The sequence below is a fragment of the Podarcis erhardii genome (assembly GCF_964252035.2).
Source record: "Podarcis erhardii genome assembly, chromosome: 7".
NCBI lineage: Eukaryota > Metazoa > Chordata > Lepidosauria > Squamata > Lacertidae > Podarcis > Podarcis erhardii.
Genome location: NC_138511.1, coordinates 16,218,235 through 16,234,933, shown reverse-complemented (window position 1 = coordinate 16,234,933; position 16,699 = coordinate 16,218,235). Strand labels below are relative to the sequence as shown.

The 16,699-nt window shown below is 45.6% G+C and overlaps 1 protein-coding gene across 1 annotated transcript; it reads right to left on the bottom strand.

Annotated features, from left to right (window-relative positions):
- Positions 1–1,194: 1,194 nt before the first annotated feature.
- LOC309347034 (F-box only protein 2-like) lies at positions 1,195–16,162 on the bottom strand. Its single transcript, XM_081871463.1, has 6 exons — positions 15,363–16,162; positions 10,756–11,009; positions 7,724–7,850; positions 4,933–5,028; positions 3,916–4,051; positions 1,195–1,940 (listed from the first exon to the last, which is right to left on the bottom strand). The coding sequence occupies exons 2-6, from the start codon at positions 11,006–11,008 to the stop codon at positions 1,806–1,808; spliced, it is 747 nt and encodes a 248-aa protein (XP_081727589.1). The 5' UTR covers position 11,009; positions 15,363–16,162; the 3' UTR covers positions 1,195–1,805.
- Between the last annotated feature and the right edge of the window lie 537 nt (positions 16,163–16,699).

Below are 16,699 nucleotides of genomic sequence, written 5' to 3'. Positions count from 1 at the left end.
CTGTGAGGTGAGTGGGGCTGAGAGACTTCAAAGAAGTGCAACTAGCCCAAGGTCACCCAGCAGCTGCATGAGGAGGAGCGAAGACGCGAACCCGGTTCCCCAGATTACGAGCCTATCGCTCTTAGCCACTACACCACACTGGCTCTCAGTGGGAACTACTGCTCAAAGCAAAACAAAACAAAACAAAACAAATACAAGTGGTTTTCAGCGGAATCACATTTGTCCAGGTCCTTCTCGCCAGGGATGATGGGAGTTGTAGTCCAAAAACAGCCAGAGGTCCAAGTTTGGGAAATCCTGAACTAGACCATCACTTGCCTTTACTGCCCACAGATCCCTCCATCACAGCTCTGCCTTCTTTTAATGGAGGGCTGTTGAACCTGCAGCTCTCCAGCTGTTGAAAGACTCCACCTCCTATCATCCCTGAACCTTGGTTGTTCTAGCTGGTGGGAGCTGCAATCCAAAAACACCCAGAGAGCATCATGTTAGCTACCCTGAAGGTATCTAGCCCAGCATCTTGTACTCACCATGGCCAACCATGAGCCCACAAAAAGGACCTGAGCAGAAGAGAAACTGTCACACTGCCTCTGACAGCAGCCACTAATAGCCTTGTCCTCAAATAAAGGCAGGTTTATAAGGCTGGGGTTTTGTTTTTTAATGTTTTCTCCTTTTAAATAATCTACCTGGAAATATGACAGGCGGACCCGATCCTATCTCTTTTGAGAATGGACCAGACTTCAATGGCTTCATGCTTCCCTAATACCATCTGTATAAGGCAGATCTGTTCCTAACTCTCAGTATTATTATTTTTTGTAAAAAAAATAATATTATTAAAGCTTTTCTTGTTTTGCAGAAGTATGTGTAATGTCTCTCGTATTTTTTCCATGTAACATTTTTACAAATCAGTTTCATTTGTTGAGACATTGGGGGGGAAGGGGGGAGATGGGGGGGGTGAGTGGGGTGGCGATGTTTCTATTTTGCTTAATGTATGTAGGGTTTGGTGTCAGCGTTGCTCGTGCAGGTTCTCTGCTGTTCATTTGTGTTTCTTTGGTGATGAGAGAGGTTGGGGTTGGCCTAGGGTGTGGTTGTTTGTTTGTGATTGGCTGTGGTGATCCTTGTTTTCGTGTGTGAGTGGGGTGGATCAGGTTAGCCATATTGATTTGTATGCTGTTGGTGGGTTATTGTCATTGTTTGTTGGGCTGTGTATGTTATAAAGGGGAGCCATACCGGGGTAAAGGCGTCTTCTTCTGTTTCTCCCCATGTCAGTTTCAGTTTATTGGTTAATTTTTCTAGTAGGGCTGTTTCCCATACTATTTGGTACCATTGGTCCATGCTTACTCCTGACAGGTCTCTCCAGTGTCTGGTTATGGTGTTTCTGACTGCTGAAAGTAGGTGGGTTGTGAGTGCTTTGTGGTGAAAATGGGCATTGTTGTCTTGGAATATGTTTAGTAGGGCCAGTTCTGGGGTGATGTCTAATTAACTCTCAGTATTTTAAAACGTTTTACATCCTTGGTGAAGTGGTTACTGCTATCGTATATTTTTTTAACACACAAGCCAGCATCATATTATTCTACATTGCTGGAAGACCCAGGGGAAACACTTTTAACATAAGAAAGCACTCTATTTTCTCTCTCGCTTAGGGAAATTCCAGAGAAATAGATCGCAGCAAGCCCAAAAGTCCTGTTGGGCATTTAGCGCCAGGTTTCACCCAGCCCTGAGGACAACCATGCAAAGTTCACTCTGGCCTCGCTGAGGGATGGCATGAAGCGCAGGCTCCTAAGCGGCTCCAGGGCTCTCTGATTCCACCACTACGGCTCCACAGTCACACTGCTGTGCGTCACCCGTGCTCCGTACCAGCCCTTCCAGTAGACCGTGTCCTGACCGCCGTGTTCGAAGCGAACAAAGCAGACCCCAGGACCGTAGTCGGCAAAGGTGTGAGTGATCTTGGGTGCAGGAGGAAGAGAAAAGGGCAAGAGGGTTAGAGGGAAATATTTGAACCCCCGCCCCCCCCCCCCAAAAGTGAAGCATAGAATTGGAAGGCACCTGCTGCCAAAAGAAAACAGACATTATTTATGTATGCTACAATGGCAGCAAGAATTCTAATAGCACAAAACTGGAAGACTGGAGAAGTACCATCTAAAGAAGAATGGCAAGAAAAACCGATGAGCTACGCAGAGTTAGCAAACTTAGCGGACAAACTGTGAGAAAAGGACAACAGGGACTAGGGAAAAGAATGGCAGCCTTTTACAATATATTTGCAGAAACACCCCAAAAAACATGGACTCGTTGGCAGGATTTAAATAAGCATTTACCTTTTTTTTTACATAAAACAAGGAATATAACACTGTGATAATATAGTATTGTATAGTAACAGCAGAACGTATCATTTGATGTAATAAACCAGAAATAGAAGCTGAGGGAAGTCAACGAGGAGGTAGGGTGAAAAATTAATGTTTAGTATTGATTTTGGATATTTGTTTTGAAAATGGAAAATCAATAAAATATTTTTTTTAAAAAAGAATTGGAAGGCACCTAAGAGGACATCTGGCCCACGCAGGTGTGGAGAACCTTTGGCTCTCCGAAATGTTGCTGGACTACAACTCCCATCATGCCTGGCCATTGGCCACACTTGCAGGGGTTGATGGGAGTTGGAGTCCCACTACATGTGGAGGGCCCAAAGTTCCTCACTCCCGATCTACATGAGGGTTTCCCAAACTTAGATCTCCAGCTGGTTTGGGACTACAATTCCCATCATCCCTGACCACTAGCTAGGGATGATGGGAGTGTAGTCCAAAAAGAGCTAGAAACCCATGGTTGGGAAGCCCCGATCCAACCAACTGAAGCAGCTAAAAATCCATTCAGCAATATTGGCTAACAGTGGAAGCCTAGAATCAGAGTATTTGGGAGGGGCAGGTACCAAGGAGGTCACATGATTTGCCTCCCTGCTCAAGGCAGGATCCGCATCAGGTGTGGGGAAGCTTTGGGCCTGCAGATGTTGCCGGACTACAACTCCCATCACCCTTGGCCACTGACCACTCTTGCTGAGGCTGATGGGAGATGTAGTTCAAGGAAGCAAGAGGCGTCATCACAGCCAGGCAAAAGCACTCCAGGTGTGCTCCAGGTGAGAGATGCGGCTTGGAGAGGGGTCATGCCCTATCCTGGTGGCCTGGCAGAGATGCCTGAAGGGCCACTTTCAGGCTCCAGGCCTGAGATTTACAGCATAGCTTTCAACTTAGATTTGAAAATAAGGAACCAGCAGCCAAAATAAGGGATTTTAGTCAACCAGCATGCAAACAAAGCAATCAAGCGGTGGTTTCCACAGCACAGCAACCCGGCAAAGGGGATGCAGCAAGGGAAACCACCGTCACCTCTCCGCTGGGAAGCGCTGAGCAAAGGCGAGTCCCCAGGCAATGCAGCCGATTTGATCGGCACAAGGCATGCAAGCTCCACCCCCCAGTGGTTCTTAGACTCCTTATTGGGTGAGCAATGCAGCCAAGCAACACAGTTGGAGCCTCCCTCCTCCCTGGCCGGCAGGGAGGGAGGGAAAGGAGCTGCTTCCTTTGAAACCCCGGAAATTTATGGGATATCATCAATCCGGGACAGCAGCAGGAAACGGTGCTGGGATAAGGGAGTTTCCCGCCAAATAAGGGACGGTTGACAGCTATGATTTACAGACGTACGCAATATATGGGCTACTTTTAAAATGAGGCTGCATTTTAAATTGCTTTATTTATTTATTTTCTATTATGTTTTTATTGTAATTTTATTGGTGTTAGCCGCCCTGAGCCCAGCTTTGGCCGGGGAGGGCGGGGTATAAATAAAATGTATTATTATTATTTATTATTATATACGGGATCAGTTACTAATGTCCACAAGCCAAGCCGATGATGGAAAATGGCACCCTCCATCAGCACCCACCTCGGTCCATTCGCCCTCATTGCCTTGCGGGACAGCAATGGTGTCGCTCACAAACTCGGCCAGCACCTCCTCTGTCGAAGACAGGAGCTGCGCTTTCAAGTTGTAGAGGCAGCCAGCGTCACACCGGGCCGCATACCTGCAGGATGAGACCACAACACCTGTGACTATATAACGTGAGCATGAGCCAGTCATGAAGCTGGCAGTGGAAGAGCCAAACACAGCTTGAGGCTGTCTATGACGCACTGGGCAATAGATATAGGACGTAATATAGATTTCAATCTCAGCGGTGGCATTTGACTCCTTCTAAATTAGCAAAAATGTATAAGACAAGTATAAAGATCTGCTGGAAATGTAAAGAAAAAGAAGGTACCTTTTATCATATGTGGTGGACTTGTAAGGTAATAAAAGCTTTCTGGGAGATGATATATAATGAAATGGGGAAAAAAGGCTTAAAATAACTTTTGTTAAGAAATCAGAAGTGTTTTTATTAGGAATTACAGGTACCAACATACCCAAGGAGAAGAAAATACTCTTTATGTATGGAACAACAGTCGCCCAGATGTTATTAGCCCAGAGTTGGAAAGAAGACAAAGTCCCTACCAGAGAAAAACGGCAAACTAAGCTGATGGAATACGCTAAGTTGGCAAAGCTGACTGGAAAACCCAGAAAAAACTTTATATAGGAATGGGGGGAAATTATAATTTATTTAAGAGACCGCTGCAAGCAGATGAAAACATTAGCAGGATTTTAATTTCACTTGTAATGTGACAAATACTATGGATAATATGGATTGATAAAAAAATATAGATTATGGAATAATATGCAGTTGTAAATGTTGACATTAGGACCCATGGAGGGGATGGGGGGAGTCTCGAGATCCTCTTTTAGTATCTACAACATTCCCACAGGCAAAGCATCAGCTGACAGGCAGTGGTGGAGGCAGGGTTCAATTCTACATTGAATTCAATTCTACAATTCTGCAGGTTCCACAGTCTCTCCACCCCACCCCACTCTTACCAGTCTTTCACCACAATTTTAGGCTGGGTGGTGTCCATAAGCTCCTCCCAGTATCCTTCGGCGCGGAGATCAATGACTTGTGACTTACAGCACCACCTGTGATGTTTAAAAAAGGTTAACACGTGAGAAGAATGCATAAGACTGCATACCCTCCAACATGTCTCTGATAAAAATAGGAACGTCCTATTCAATAATAACACAGTGGTACCTCTGGTTAAGAACTTACTTCAATCTGGAGGTCCATTCTTAACCTGAAACTGTTCTTAACCTGAGGTAACACTTTAGCTAATGGGGCCTCCTGCTGCTGCTGCGCCGCTGGAGCACGATTTCTGTTCTCATCCTGAAGCAAAGTTCTTAACCCAAGGTACTATTTCTGGGTTAGCGGAGTCTGTAACCTGAAGCGTCTGTAACCTGAAGTGTCTGTAACCTGAAGTGTCTGTAACTCGAGGTACCACTGAAATAAGAATTTTACTATTTACACCCCACCCACCTGGCTGGGTTGCCGCTCTGGGCAGCTTCCAACATATATAAAACATAATAAAACATCCTCCCTCTCAGGCCACTCGCTACATTCTCGGTGCAATTCCTCTTCCTCATTTGACAGCAATTGCATAACCTCCAACTTTTCTCCAATGGAATAGGGACATCCTATTCCATAATAATACTTTTACTATCAATACCCCGCCCATCTGACTGGGTTGTCCCAGCCACTCTGGGCAGCTTCCAACTTCTATAAAAACATAATAAAACATTAAACACTAAAAAACTTCCATATACAGGGAAACCTTCAGATGGCTGGGGGGTCGGATAACTCCCTACCCTCCAACATTTCTCCGATGAAAATAGGGACATCCTAAGGAAAAGTGGGTGGCGCTGTGGGTAAAACCACAGAGCCTAGGACTTGCCGATCAGAAGGTTGACGGTTCGAATCCCCGTGATGGGGTGAGCTCCCATTGCTCGGTCCCTGTTCCTGCCAACCTAGCAGTTCAAAAGCACGTCAAGTGCAAGTAGATAAATAGGTACCACTCCGGTGGGAAGGTACGGCGTTTCCATGCACTGGAAACCTCTGGTTCTGGTTACCCAGAAGCGGCTTAGTCATGCTGGCCACATGACCCGGAAGCTGTATGCTGGCTCCCTCGACCAATAAAGTGAGATGAGCGCCGCAACCCTAAAGTCAGTCACAACAGGAGCTAATGGCCAGGGGTCCCTTTACCTTTTTAAGGAAAAGTGGGACATTCTGGGATCAAATCAGAAACTGGGATGGCTTCTGTAAATCTGGGACTGATCCTGGAAAATAGGGATACTTGAAGGGTATGAAACTGCCTCAAACTATTTGCTATCTGCACTCAGTCAAATGGTAAATGATTGAGTGCTTGAATACAGCCCATAATATGGGGAGGAGTTCATCCTTCCCTCTATTTCTGATGCTCAGCTTACTGGTGCCATTTCTATTTTAGCCAAAAATGGTACCACACACAGATTTTTTTTTTAATGTAGGTCATTTAGAGGCGTCTCTTTGATTAAGCAGTTTGTAATTTTTTTAATTCTCTCTATACATAAAAATGTAAGGTTGTCATCACACAGCCGCCATTGGAGGATCTGTGCTGCTGTGTCACCCACAGGTCATGGGTGCTGGTTCACATGAGGCCCAAACAGCACCACCCGTCCACAAGAATGATGTTACCTAACCACAAAAATGTATACGGTTGGAGGAGTATCCAAAGGGACGTGCCAAAAACAGCCCAACGAGAATTGAGCATGCTGAGAAGCCAGAAGGGGGAGGGCAGAGGAATCGGATGGAGTGACTGGAACCCTGAGTTGTAGCACTTTGCGCTACAACACTTAGGTTGCATGCACATTACTTCCCCCTCCCCCAAACAATCCAGGGAACTGTAAGGTAAAGGTAAAAGGTAAAGGACCCCTGGATGGTTAAGTCGGTCCTGTATACCTGAAGGAGCATCTCCACTCCCATCATTCAGCCCAGACACTGAGATCCAACTCCGAGGGCCTTCTGGCGGTTCCCTCACTGCAAAAAGTGAGGTTACAGGAACCAGGCAGAGGGCCTTCTCGGTAGTGGCCCCCGCCCTGTGGAATGCCCTCCCATTAGATGTCAAGTAAATAAACAACTATCTGACTTTTAGAAGACATATGAAGGCAGCCCAGTTTAGGGAAGTTTTTATGTTTGATGTTCTATTGTGCTTTTAATTCTGTTTGGAGCTACGTAGAGTGGCTGGGGAAACCCAGCTAGATGGGCTGAGGGAGCTGCCGTTTGTCCACAGACAGCTTTCTGGGTCCTGTGGCCAGCAGGATTAAACTGCTTCTGGTGCAACGGGACACCGTGATGGAAACCAGTGCGCATAGAAACACCGTTGACCTTCCCACCGCAGTGGTACCTATTTATCTACTTTCACTGGTGTGCTTTTGAACTGCTAGGTTGGCAGGAGCTGGGACAGAGCAACGGGAGCTCACTCCGTCACGGGGTTTCAAACCGCCAACCTTCTAATTGGCAAGTCCAAGAGGCTCAGTGGTTTAGACCACAGCGCCACCCACGTCCCTGTTAAAAGTGGCATACTGCAGCTGGATAAGAAAACCCAAGAAGAGCCGCAGAGGTCCCTAGGGTCATACATCCTGACCGCAGAGGCCACCAAGCAGCCCATAAGCAGGGGGTGACTGACATTAACCTTATCCATTGTTGCTCCCATTCAGAGGTATAAAAAGAACTCCAAATTTCAGATGTTCCACAGAGGCATCTTGGCTCAAACCAGGCCACCTTACAGGGCTTTTGACTTACTCAAAAGATGAGACAAAGTATTTATGGACATCCTCGCTGGGAAATTCTTGCCCAAAATTTCCAGGCAGGTCCTCGATTGCCCAGCCATCACCTCCATTTTCCACATCCTGCCAGTGTTCAAGACCCTCTGTGGGATGGCAGACAACAACAATATTAAAAATATATATCTATACTTTTCAGGTTCATACATTTCAGGAATTTTATAAATTTTATAAATTTCATTAATTTTACAATCATTTTGACATTTCAAAACTTGACTTCCTTCTCCCTCTTTCTGCAGTTCCTTAAATACACATACACACACACACACATGCATGTACACAGAATACTGTTCTTCCTGGAGGAAAATCTATCAATTTGATGTTTCCTCAGTTTCTCATTTTCATTTCTCCAAAGCTACACATCACTTTGCAAAAAGGAAAAGAAAACTAGTCCTTATGAAAGCTCAATGGCATGTTAGTGTGAGTTTTTGCCTAACACACCCATTTTTGTACGCAATTGTGCCAAATCAGATATTGTTGGACTACAACTCCCATCATCCCTGACCATTGAACATGCTGCCCGGGGCTGATTTTGTTTCTGTTTTAACAAAATTGATATAGCGCTTGATTTCTGGCGGTTTACAAGAATACAAAATAAAGCATTAAAATTATCGGTTTTAAAGTTTTAAAGCTGCTTTAAAAATAATAATCCAAAGGCGGTAAAGGTCAGTGGGAGCTAAGCGATAAAACACACACGCAACTTCTACATGTCTGAACGGGCTTGGCTAAAGAAAAAAAAGAGTACAGCAAACGTACTTGCCTGATTTCAAGAGGCAGGGGGTGTGGGAATATGGTCATTTGTCCATAAGAGCATGGGCAAAAGTTCATTATTGCAAGGATGATTTCATAGCAGAAAGCATTGCTTGGAGCATGATCAACGCGTGGAGAGCTCATGCCATCCAATGATTGGTCCACGTAGCATAACATGATCAAATACGTGGTCTGGTGTGAGAACATGAGACTAATGTATTGTATTGTCTTTTTATCTGCTGACTGAGGCAAAGCTCTCTCCTTGAATTTGTATCTTTTCGTGGACACACAATAAAGGTTGGGGCTACAGCAGCTTCTAAAGGAGAGCTGCTGCGACCAGATTTTCTACAACCCATCTTGGTGTGAGACTAATTATTTACGGATGGCGAGCTGGTTCTCGTCAAGGGGGTTCCAAAGGGTAGATGCTTCCACACTAGAGGATCGATTGCTTACCAGTGCAGAATGGCTATTCTGTGGCACTTGGAAGAGTGCCATTTCTACAGATGGAAACGGGCATACCGGTATATTTGGCAAGGTGATCTTGCAAGTAAACTGATCCCAAGCTGGCTGTTGAGAGCTTTCTATACCAGTAGCAACTTCTTGAACTTCACCTGGTAACAAATTGGCAACCAGGGCACAGCTCTGATGGGAGGAGTTTTTATGCTGACAGGGCTTGCCAGTAGCCCTGCCACTGCACTAACTGCACGATTAAATGCAAGGCAAGCCCCACAAAGAGCACATTGTAGTAATCTAGCCTTGATGTCACCAATGCCTGATGGGAGTCGTACTTCAGTAATATCCGGAGGGCCAGAATAGCAAGCTAAGCTGATGGACTGTGCCGAAATGGCAAAGCTAACTGCAAAGCTCAGGAACCAAGAGGACAATTTTTTAAAAAAATAAATGGGGGAAAATGCATACTTTATTTAAGAGACCACTGCAAGCAGATGAAAACATTCACAGGATTTTAATTTCACTTGCAATGTAACAAATACTATGGATAATATGGATGGATTAAAAATATAGATTATGGAATAATATGCAGTTGTAAATGTTGACGTTAGGACCCGTGGAGGGGATGGGGTGAAAAGGTCTCAAGATCCAGAGTAATCTCTATAGAGCGGTACCTTGGTTTACGAACTTAATCCATTCCAGAAGTCCATTCTTAAACCAAAACCATTCTTAAACTAAGGTGCGCTTTCCTTAATGAGGCCTCCCGCTGCCGGTACCCCTCCACCATTACGATTCCGTTCGTAGACCGAGTTAAGGTTCACTAACCAGAACACTACTTCCGGTTTTGTGGAGGTCGTATACCAAATAGTTCGTAAACAGGGCTGTTCTTTAACCATGGTACCACTGTATATGGATATGCATTTGGATTGTTATAAATTTATATTTGTAAAATCAAACAAAAATAGTGTGTGTGTTTTTAAAACGTACCGTATTTTTTGCTCCATAAGACGCACCTTTTTCCTCCTAAAACGTATGGGGAAATGTGTGTGTGTGTCTTATGGAGCGAATGCAGGCTGCGCAGCTATCATTGAAGCCAGCGCAGCAAGAGGGAGAGCTGCGCAGAGTTTCTGGGTCGCTGGCTTCCCAGTGAAGCAGGATGAGTCACGGAAGGGGCCCCGTAAGGGCTCCTTTCCATCCCTCTTCCTGCTTCACTGGGAAGCCAGAAGACCAAGAGGCACTGTGCAGCTCTCTCTCTTGCTCTGCTGGCTTCAGCGATAGCTGCGCAGCTTGCTCTGGCTTTTTAGGGAGGTGGGAGAAGGGAAGGAGGGCAGCCCATCAGTCCCTTCTCCCACCTCCAAGAAAAGCCAGCAAGAGCCACTCTATCTTTAAAGAGCCACACCGAGCAAGCATGTCTGTTGCTCTTGCCGGCTTCTCTTGTTTTCCTCCTCTAACAACTAGATGCATCTTATGGTGAGGTCCGTCTTATAGAGCGAAAAATACAGTGTTATCCGGAGGGCCACAAATTAGCCACACACACTCACAATGTATTATTTTTATTCTTATCCAGTAGATTTACCAGCTCCGGCATGCCTTGAATGGGTCAGACAGAAATTCAACAGGCGCGGACTTTTCCAGCCTAAAAGCAAAGCGACGGGCAAAAAGTTTCACCTGCCAGATCGCAAGCACCCTGGTGTGAGGTGCCAAAAGCCAAACACAGAGGGGGGTGGGGCGGAGATGGCCACCCTACTGCCAACTCCTATTATTTTTCCAGGATGTTCTCTAGCCACTTGCCTTCGCCGTACGGGTTCTTGATTAAATTCCGCTTCCTCTTATTCAGGAAGTAGAGGGTCTGCCAGCTGTCGGCACTTTCCTCTTCTGCATCTTCCCCGGCAAAACCCTCCTGCTGACATTTCAACAACCAGATGGCAGCTCCGTCAATCAGGTTTTTCCACTGGGAGCAGACGAGGCGACACACTAAGACCAGTTCGACCGCAGGGAGGGATGCGAAGATCCGGACCAGAAGAGGCTCTGGGAGGGTCTCCATCCTGGAGGAGAGAGCTTGCTAAAATCAGGTTACCAGATGTCCCTGTTTCCCAGATTTGCAAATAAGTCCCCGGACAAATTCCATCCCTGGAATGTCCCCGGATTTCATCTAATGTCCCCAGGAAACGCAGCGGCGGCAGTCTCAGCAGCCCGGAGCAGTTGGCCCTGGCTGGATTCAGGAGCTGCTCAGAAGTCCCCATATGATGGTGGTCCAGGGGCTCTAAGATGCAGCTTCCGGGCTGCCTCCACCTTCCCTGACCCCAGCAACTAAGCCGTGAAGGGAGGCTTCATGCTACCTATTGGAGCAGCCTCCCAACTCCTACTTGTGTGCAAGCAGGAGGGAGCGGGAATCTCTCAGCTGTGAAGGGAGGCCTATCTGCCTATCAGAGCTTGTGTGCAAGCAGGAGGGGGCAGGGATCTTTCAGTTAGGCAAGGGGAAGCCTCGCTTCCCAACTGAGGGATCCCCGCCCCCTCCTGCTTGCACGCAATAGGAGTTGGGATGGGGCTGCTCCAGAAGGCAGCGTGAAGCCTCGCTTCCCAGCAGAGGGATCCCCACCTCGCCGCTGCTGCTCTGGGCCCTCCTTCTCCACCTTCCATGCCTGATGGTGCGGGGCACTGCTTCCCCTCCACCATCACCGAAGAACCAACAACTCAGGGGCTGCCCAGGCTCATGGAGAAAGGAGATAGAAGCCTTGGAGGAAGGGGAAACGTGGCTGTTGAGGTCAAGGCGGTGGCCGCCCCTCTGCCACCGCCATCACTGCAGCATCAACATCCCGAATGTGTAGTATTCATTCATTCATTCATTTAAAGTGTCCCTGGATTCATTGAAAAAAATCTGGTAACCTTATGCTAAAATGTACTAGGGTTGTCGCCCTACTCAGAGTAGGTCCTTTCAAGGCATGCCTGACTTAGACCCATTCATTTCAATGGGCTGTTTTCCAATGTTAGTCTTACTTGGAACAGAGCCATTATGTTAATGAACATGCCTAACTTAAAAAAAAAAATTAAAAGTACTTAAAAGTACACACACACACACATAGGGGAATATGCGCAGCTTGCAAACCTAACATATAGAGTAAGAGAATAAGAGAACAAGAACATACGTTTAAAGAAGATTGGGAAAGGTTTATTGGATATATGGGGGGAGGGAATTGTGTACAGTTGAAAACGTTGGCAGCATTAAGATAGATTCAACCGTGTTGAATTTATCTTAATTTCAAGATTTATTTGAAAAGTAATTGTAATCTAAGCATGACAGTTGCCTTTGAATGATTTCTGTAAATAATGCATATGAAAGAAAATATCGAAATAGAAAATAGAATTTTTACAAAATAATAAAGATAAATTAAAGTAAGATGTTTGTTATAAAAGAAAAATGGAGATGATGGGAAGTCATAGGTTTGTGTAGAAAACGCATAACTGAATTTGTATGCATTTTTTTGTGAACATAGACATTCTTATTGGACTGATTGAAATGAAGAAAATTATGTGCTGTATATATATGAAAAATGAAAAATAAAGCATTTAAAACTTTTTTTTAACAAAAGAAAAGAAAAATTCAACAGTGTAAATAAGTTTTGATGGATGTAATAATGGATTACAGTCGTACCAAACGCCTTGGTACTCGGATGTTTTGGCTCCTAAATGCCGCAAACGGAGAAGTGAGTGTTCGGGTTTGCGAACATTCTTTGGAAGCCGAACGTCCGACGGGGCTTCCGCGGCTTCTGATTGGCTGCAGGAGCTTCCTGCAGCCAATCAGAAGCCACGCTTTGGTTTCCGAATGTTTTGTAAGTTGAATGGAGTTCTGGAACGGATTCCATTCAACTTCCAAGGTAGGACTGTCCTGAATGGTTTAGTTTATGTAAACATGCAGGGATTTCTGTTATGCAAAATGAACCATGGAAAGAGAAGAAGAGCAGTCATTGATATTTTAAGGTTGCTTAAGTGAATATTCTAAAATGTAAAACAGAAAATTTAATAAAAAAATACAGAAAAAATATATATTTAAAAATACCACCAAATTTAAATCAATCTGACACAGCCAACACCTTGACAGTGGTGCTTTGTTTATGCTAGTTCAGAGTGGCTGGCCTCAGACTAGGAACGCCTGGGTTCAAACCCCACTAGCCCTGCCAATTCAGCCATCAAGCTCCTTGAGAGACCTTGGGGCCAGTTATTCAGCCAATTTACTTAGCAGGGACATTTAAGGATTTAAAAAAGAATAAGAAATAAGCCCATATAGCTTCTTTGAAGGGAGAAGGTTGGCTATCACTAATATGTAACTAAGAGTCAATGCCTGAGTTTGTTCACTTCCTCCTCCCTCCCCCTCCCTTTTTCCTTTGATGATATTTATTTTTCGCTCATAAAAGCAAGGGCAGTCTTTTTATTTTTAAAAAAAACTGATAAGCAAGCAGCTCATCAGGAGCTTTTTAACAGATCTGTAAGAAGTTGTTGGGAACTATTTTAAAAATGAAGAGCAAAGGGGCAAGATCCTTTAAAATAAATCAATAATTAGACTGCAACTGTAAGGATATGTTATTGGACTCCATGGGGAATGCGACAAAGTAAACAGACAAACAGACTTTGGGGTATGCAAGAGAAACTTAGCAATTTTAGAAGCCACTGCTCAAATAGAAAGAACCTCCCTCTGCCTATCAGCTTACTCATTCCAATGTAACAGAAGCCAAATATTTTCAAAAACAACCAAATTAGCAAGCGGGTGTTTAATTAACACCCAGCCCCCTGGATGAGCAATTTACAATCTCAAGGATTTAAAAATCAGCCTCTGTTGAAGGAAAAGGGAACCAGACAGATGATGGTCAGCACCACCAAATCTATATAGCATGGGTAGGCAAACTAAGGCTCAGGAGCCGAATCCGGCCCAATCACCTTCTATATCTGGCCCGCAGATGGTCTGGGAATCAGCGTGTTTTTACTTGAGTAGAATGTGTCCTTTTATTGAAAATGCATCTCTGGGTTATTTGTGGGGCATGGGAATTCGTTCTTTCCCCCCCCCCCAAAAAAAATAAATAGTCTGGCCCCCCACAAGGTCTGAGGGACAGTGGACCGACCCCCTGCTGAAAATGTTTGCTGACCCCTGCTATATAGGGTTGGAGATAAGCTTGCATGTTGTGATCCAAAATGCATTTCCTAGGGACATAAGCCCCTTTGAGCTTACAAGCCCCCAACCTAGTTTTATTAAAATTGACAAGAAGAAAGAGTTTGGCCGCCAACGATCTGATCAGATCCTGCAGGCATCTCTCAAGAATCTGGGCGTGCAGAAGGTCGCATGTTAAGTCCCCAGACACATCTCCAGGTGCAGCCGGGGAGAGACTTCTGCCAGAAACCCTGGAGTGCTTCTGCCAGTCAGTGTAGACAATATTGAGATAGAGGAACCCATGGTCTGACTCAGCATAAGGCAGCTTCCTAAGGTCCTAAGAAATTGTCTCTGAGACACACCTTTCCCCCTCCCTCAGTCACGAAGCAAAGTGGGGGGGGGCTCCGTCCAGCCTCTTACAACCCCCTTCTTTGCACACCTGCCTTGCAAGGTTGGCCGGCTGTGCTTCTCCAATGACTCTGGTAGTTACTGCTATCACCTCCACCACTGTCCCTTTGAGTCGGTTCCCCACATTCAACCCACATTCAGGTTTTAATTCTGTTAATCAAGGGTCAGCAAACTTTTTCAGCCAGGGGCCGGTCCACTGTCCCTCAGACCTTGTGGGGGGCCAGACTATATATTTTGGGGGGAGGGAATGAACGAATTCCTATGCCCCACAAATAACCCAGAGATGCATTTTAAATAAAAGGACACATTCTACTCATGTAAAAACACACTGATTCCCGGACTGTCCGTGGGCCAAATTTAGAAGCCGAATGGGCCAGATCCAGCCCCCGGGGCCTTAGTATGCCTACCGATGCTGTTGATGTTAGGCTTTTTTTTTTTTTAAAAGTGTTTAGCCATTCTTGTTTCTATCTGTAAGCTGCCTTGAGTGCCATTAGGCGAAAAGGTGGAGTATTATTATTATTATTATTATTATTATTATTATTATTATTACCTTGATGAAAAGATGCAAGATCTCTGCCCCCAAACCTTGGGAAACGTCTGCCTTTTGGGAGCAAATAATCCCAAACAAATGATCCATCAAAAGCAATGCCAATTCGTCCAATGACCCATCAAATACAAAGTCAACTCAATACATTCATCCATAAACCATAAACCAGTATCATTTGATCCGGGCTCCGTCGACTCGTCTATCAATGATTTATTTATGTTTCTAGAAACGAAATTGCCCATTCTAATTTTTTAATGGGGTCAAGTTGGGAGAGGAAGGGCATTTTTGCAAGGGCTCACCTACCTTCCAGACGTCCGGACTTTCAAGGTTGGGGAGGTGAGGAGTCTGCAGGCGGGCGAAAAGGTGGATTTTGCAGGAGGGGGGTAGGAAAGAGAGAGGAGCTGGTGGTTTCTGCCTCCTAGCGCAGCATCGCAGTGGTCCCTTTCCTTTCTGTGACACAGCAAGTCTCTGATGTCCCAGCCTCGTCAGCAAGGTTAGAGAAGAGGAGGAGGAGGAGGAGAGATGTTTTCTGGGGCGTCAGACTCCGCCTCTGGAGCGGGACTGGTCTGATCTTGTCTGTCGCAGGCAAGTAACTTCAGATCTTGGCTCTTGTTCCCTTTGGCTGAGTGAGTGAGAGAGAGAGAGCTCATGCAGACGAACCAACGCAAGCATCAAACCAGGAAAACGTGCCCTGCAAGACCGAAGTTCGCCTTCTCTAGGAGAATGTTTGCAGTTGACATTTCCAAACCAGGAAAACGTGCCCTGCGAGGAAAACCTTTGCATTGACACTTCCAAGGGCGGTCCCGCGGAAGACAGAGCAAGCTCGTTTGGGTGGGGCCCAAACCAACGGATTCAAACTACAGTGGTACCTCGGGTCACAGACGCTTCAGGTTACAGACGCTTCAGGTTACAGAGTCCGCTAACCCAGAAATAGTACCTTGGGTTAAGAACTTTGCTTCAGGATGAGAACAGAAATCGTGCTCCAGCGGTGCAGCGGCAGCGGGAGGCCCCATTAGCTAAAGTGGTGCTTCAGGTTAAGAACAGTTTCAGGTTAAGAACGGACCTCCGGAACGAATTAAGTACGTAACCAGAGGTACCACTGTACAAGAGATTTTGACTCAACTTTAGGGAGAACTCTCTGAAGGTCACAGCTGAACCGACTCCCTCAGAAGAGGGTGGCGTTATAAGAATTCTAAGGTCTCAAGTATAAATTAAATGTTCATCATCTCAAGTATAAATTAAGTGATCATCATCATCATCATCATATTTATTGTTTATACCCCGTCCATTTGGCTGGGTTTCCTCAGCCACTCTGGGCAGCTCCCAACAGAATATTAAAAACAAGATAAAACATCAAACATTAAAAGCTTCCCTAAACAGGGCTGCCTTCAGATGTCTTTTAAAAGTCAGGTAGTTGTTTATTTCCTTGACATCTGATGGGAGGGCGTTCCACAGGGCGGGCGCCACTACCGAGAAGGCCCTTGGCCTGGTTCCCTGTAGCTTCACTTCTCGCAGGGAGGGAAGCACCAGAAGGCCCTCGGAGCTGGACCTCAGTGTCCGGGCTGGACGATGGGGGTGGAGGCACTCCTTTAGGTATACTGGGCAGAGGCCATTTAGGCAAACACATACATAAGTATGTA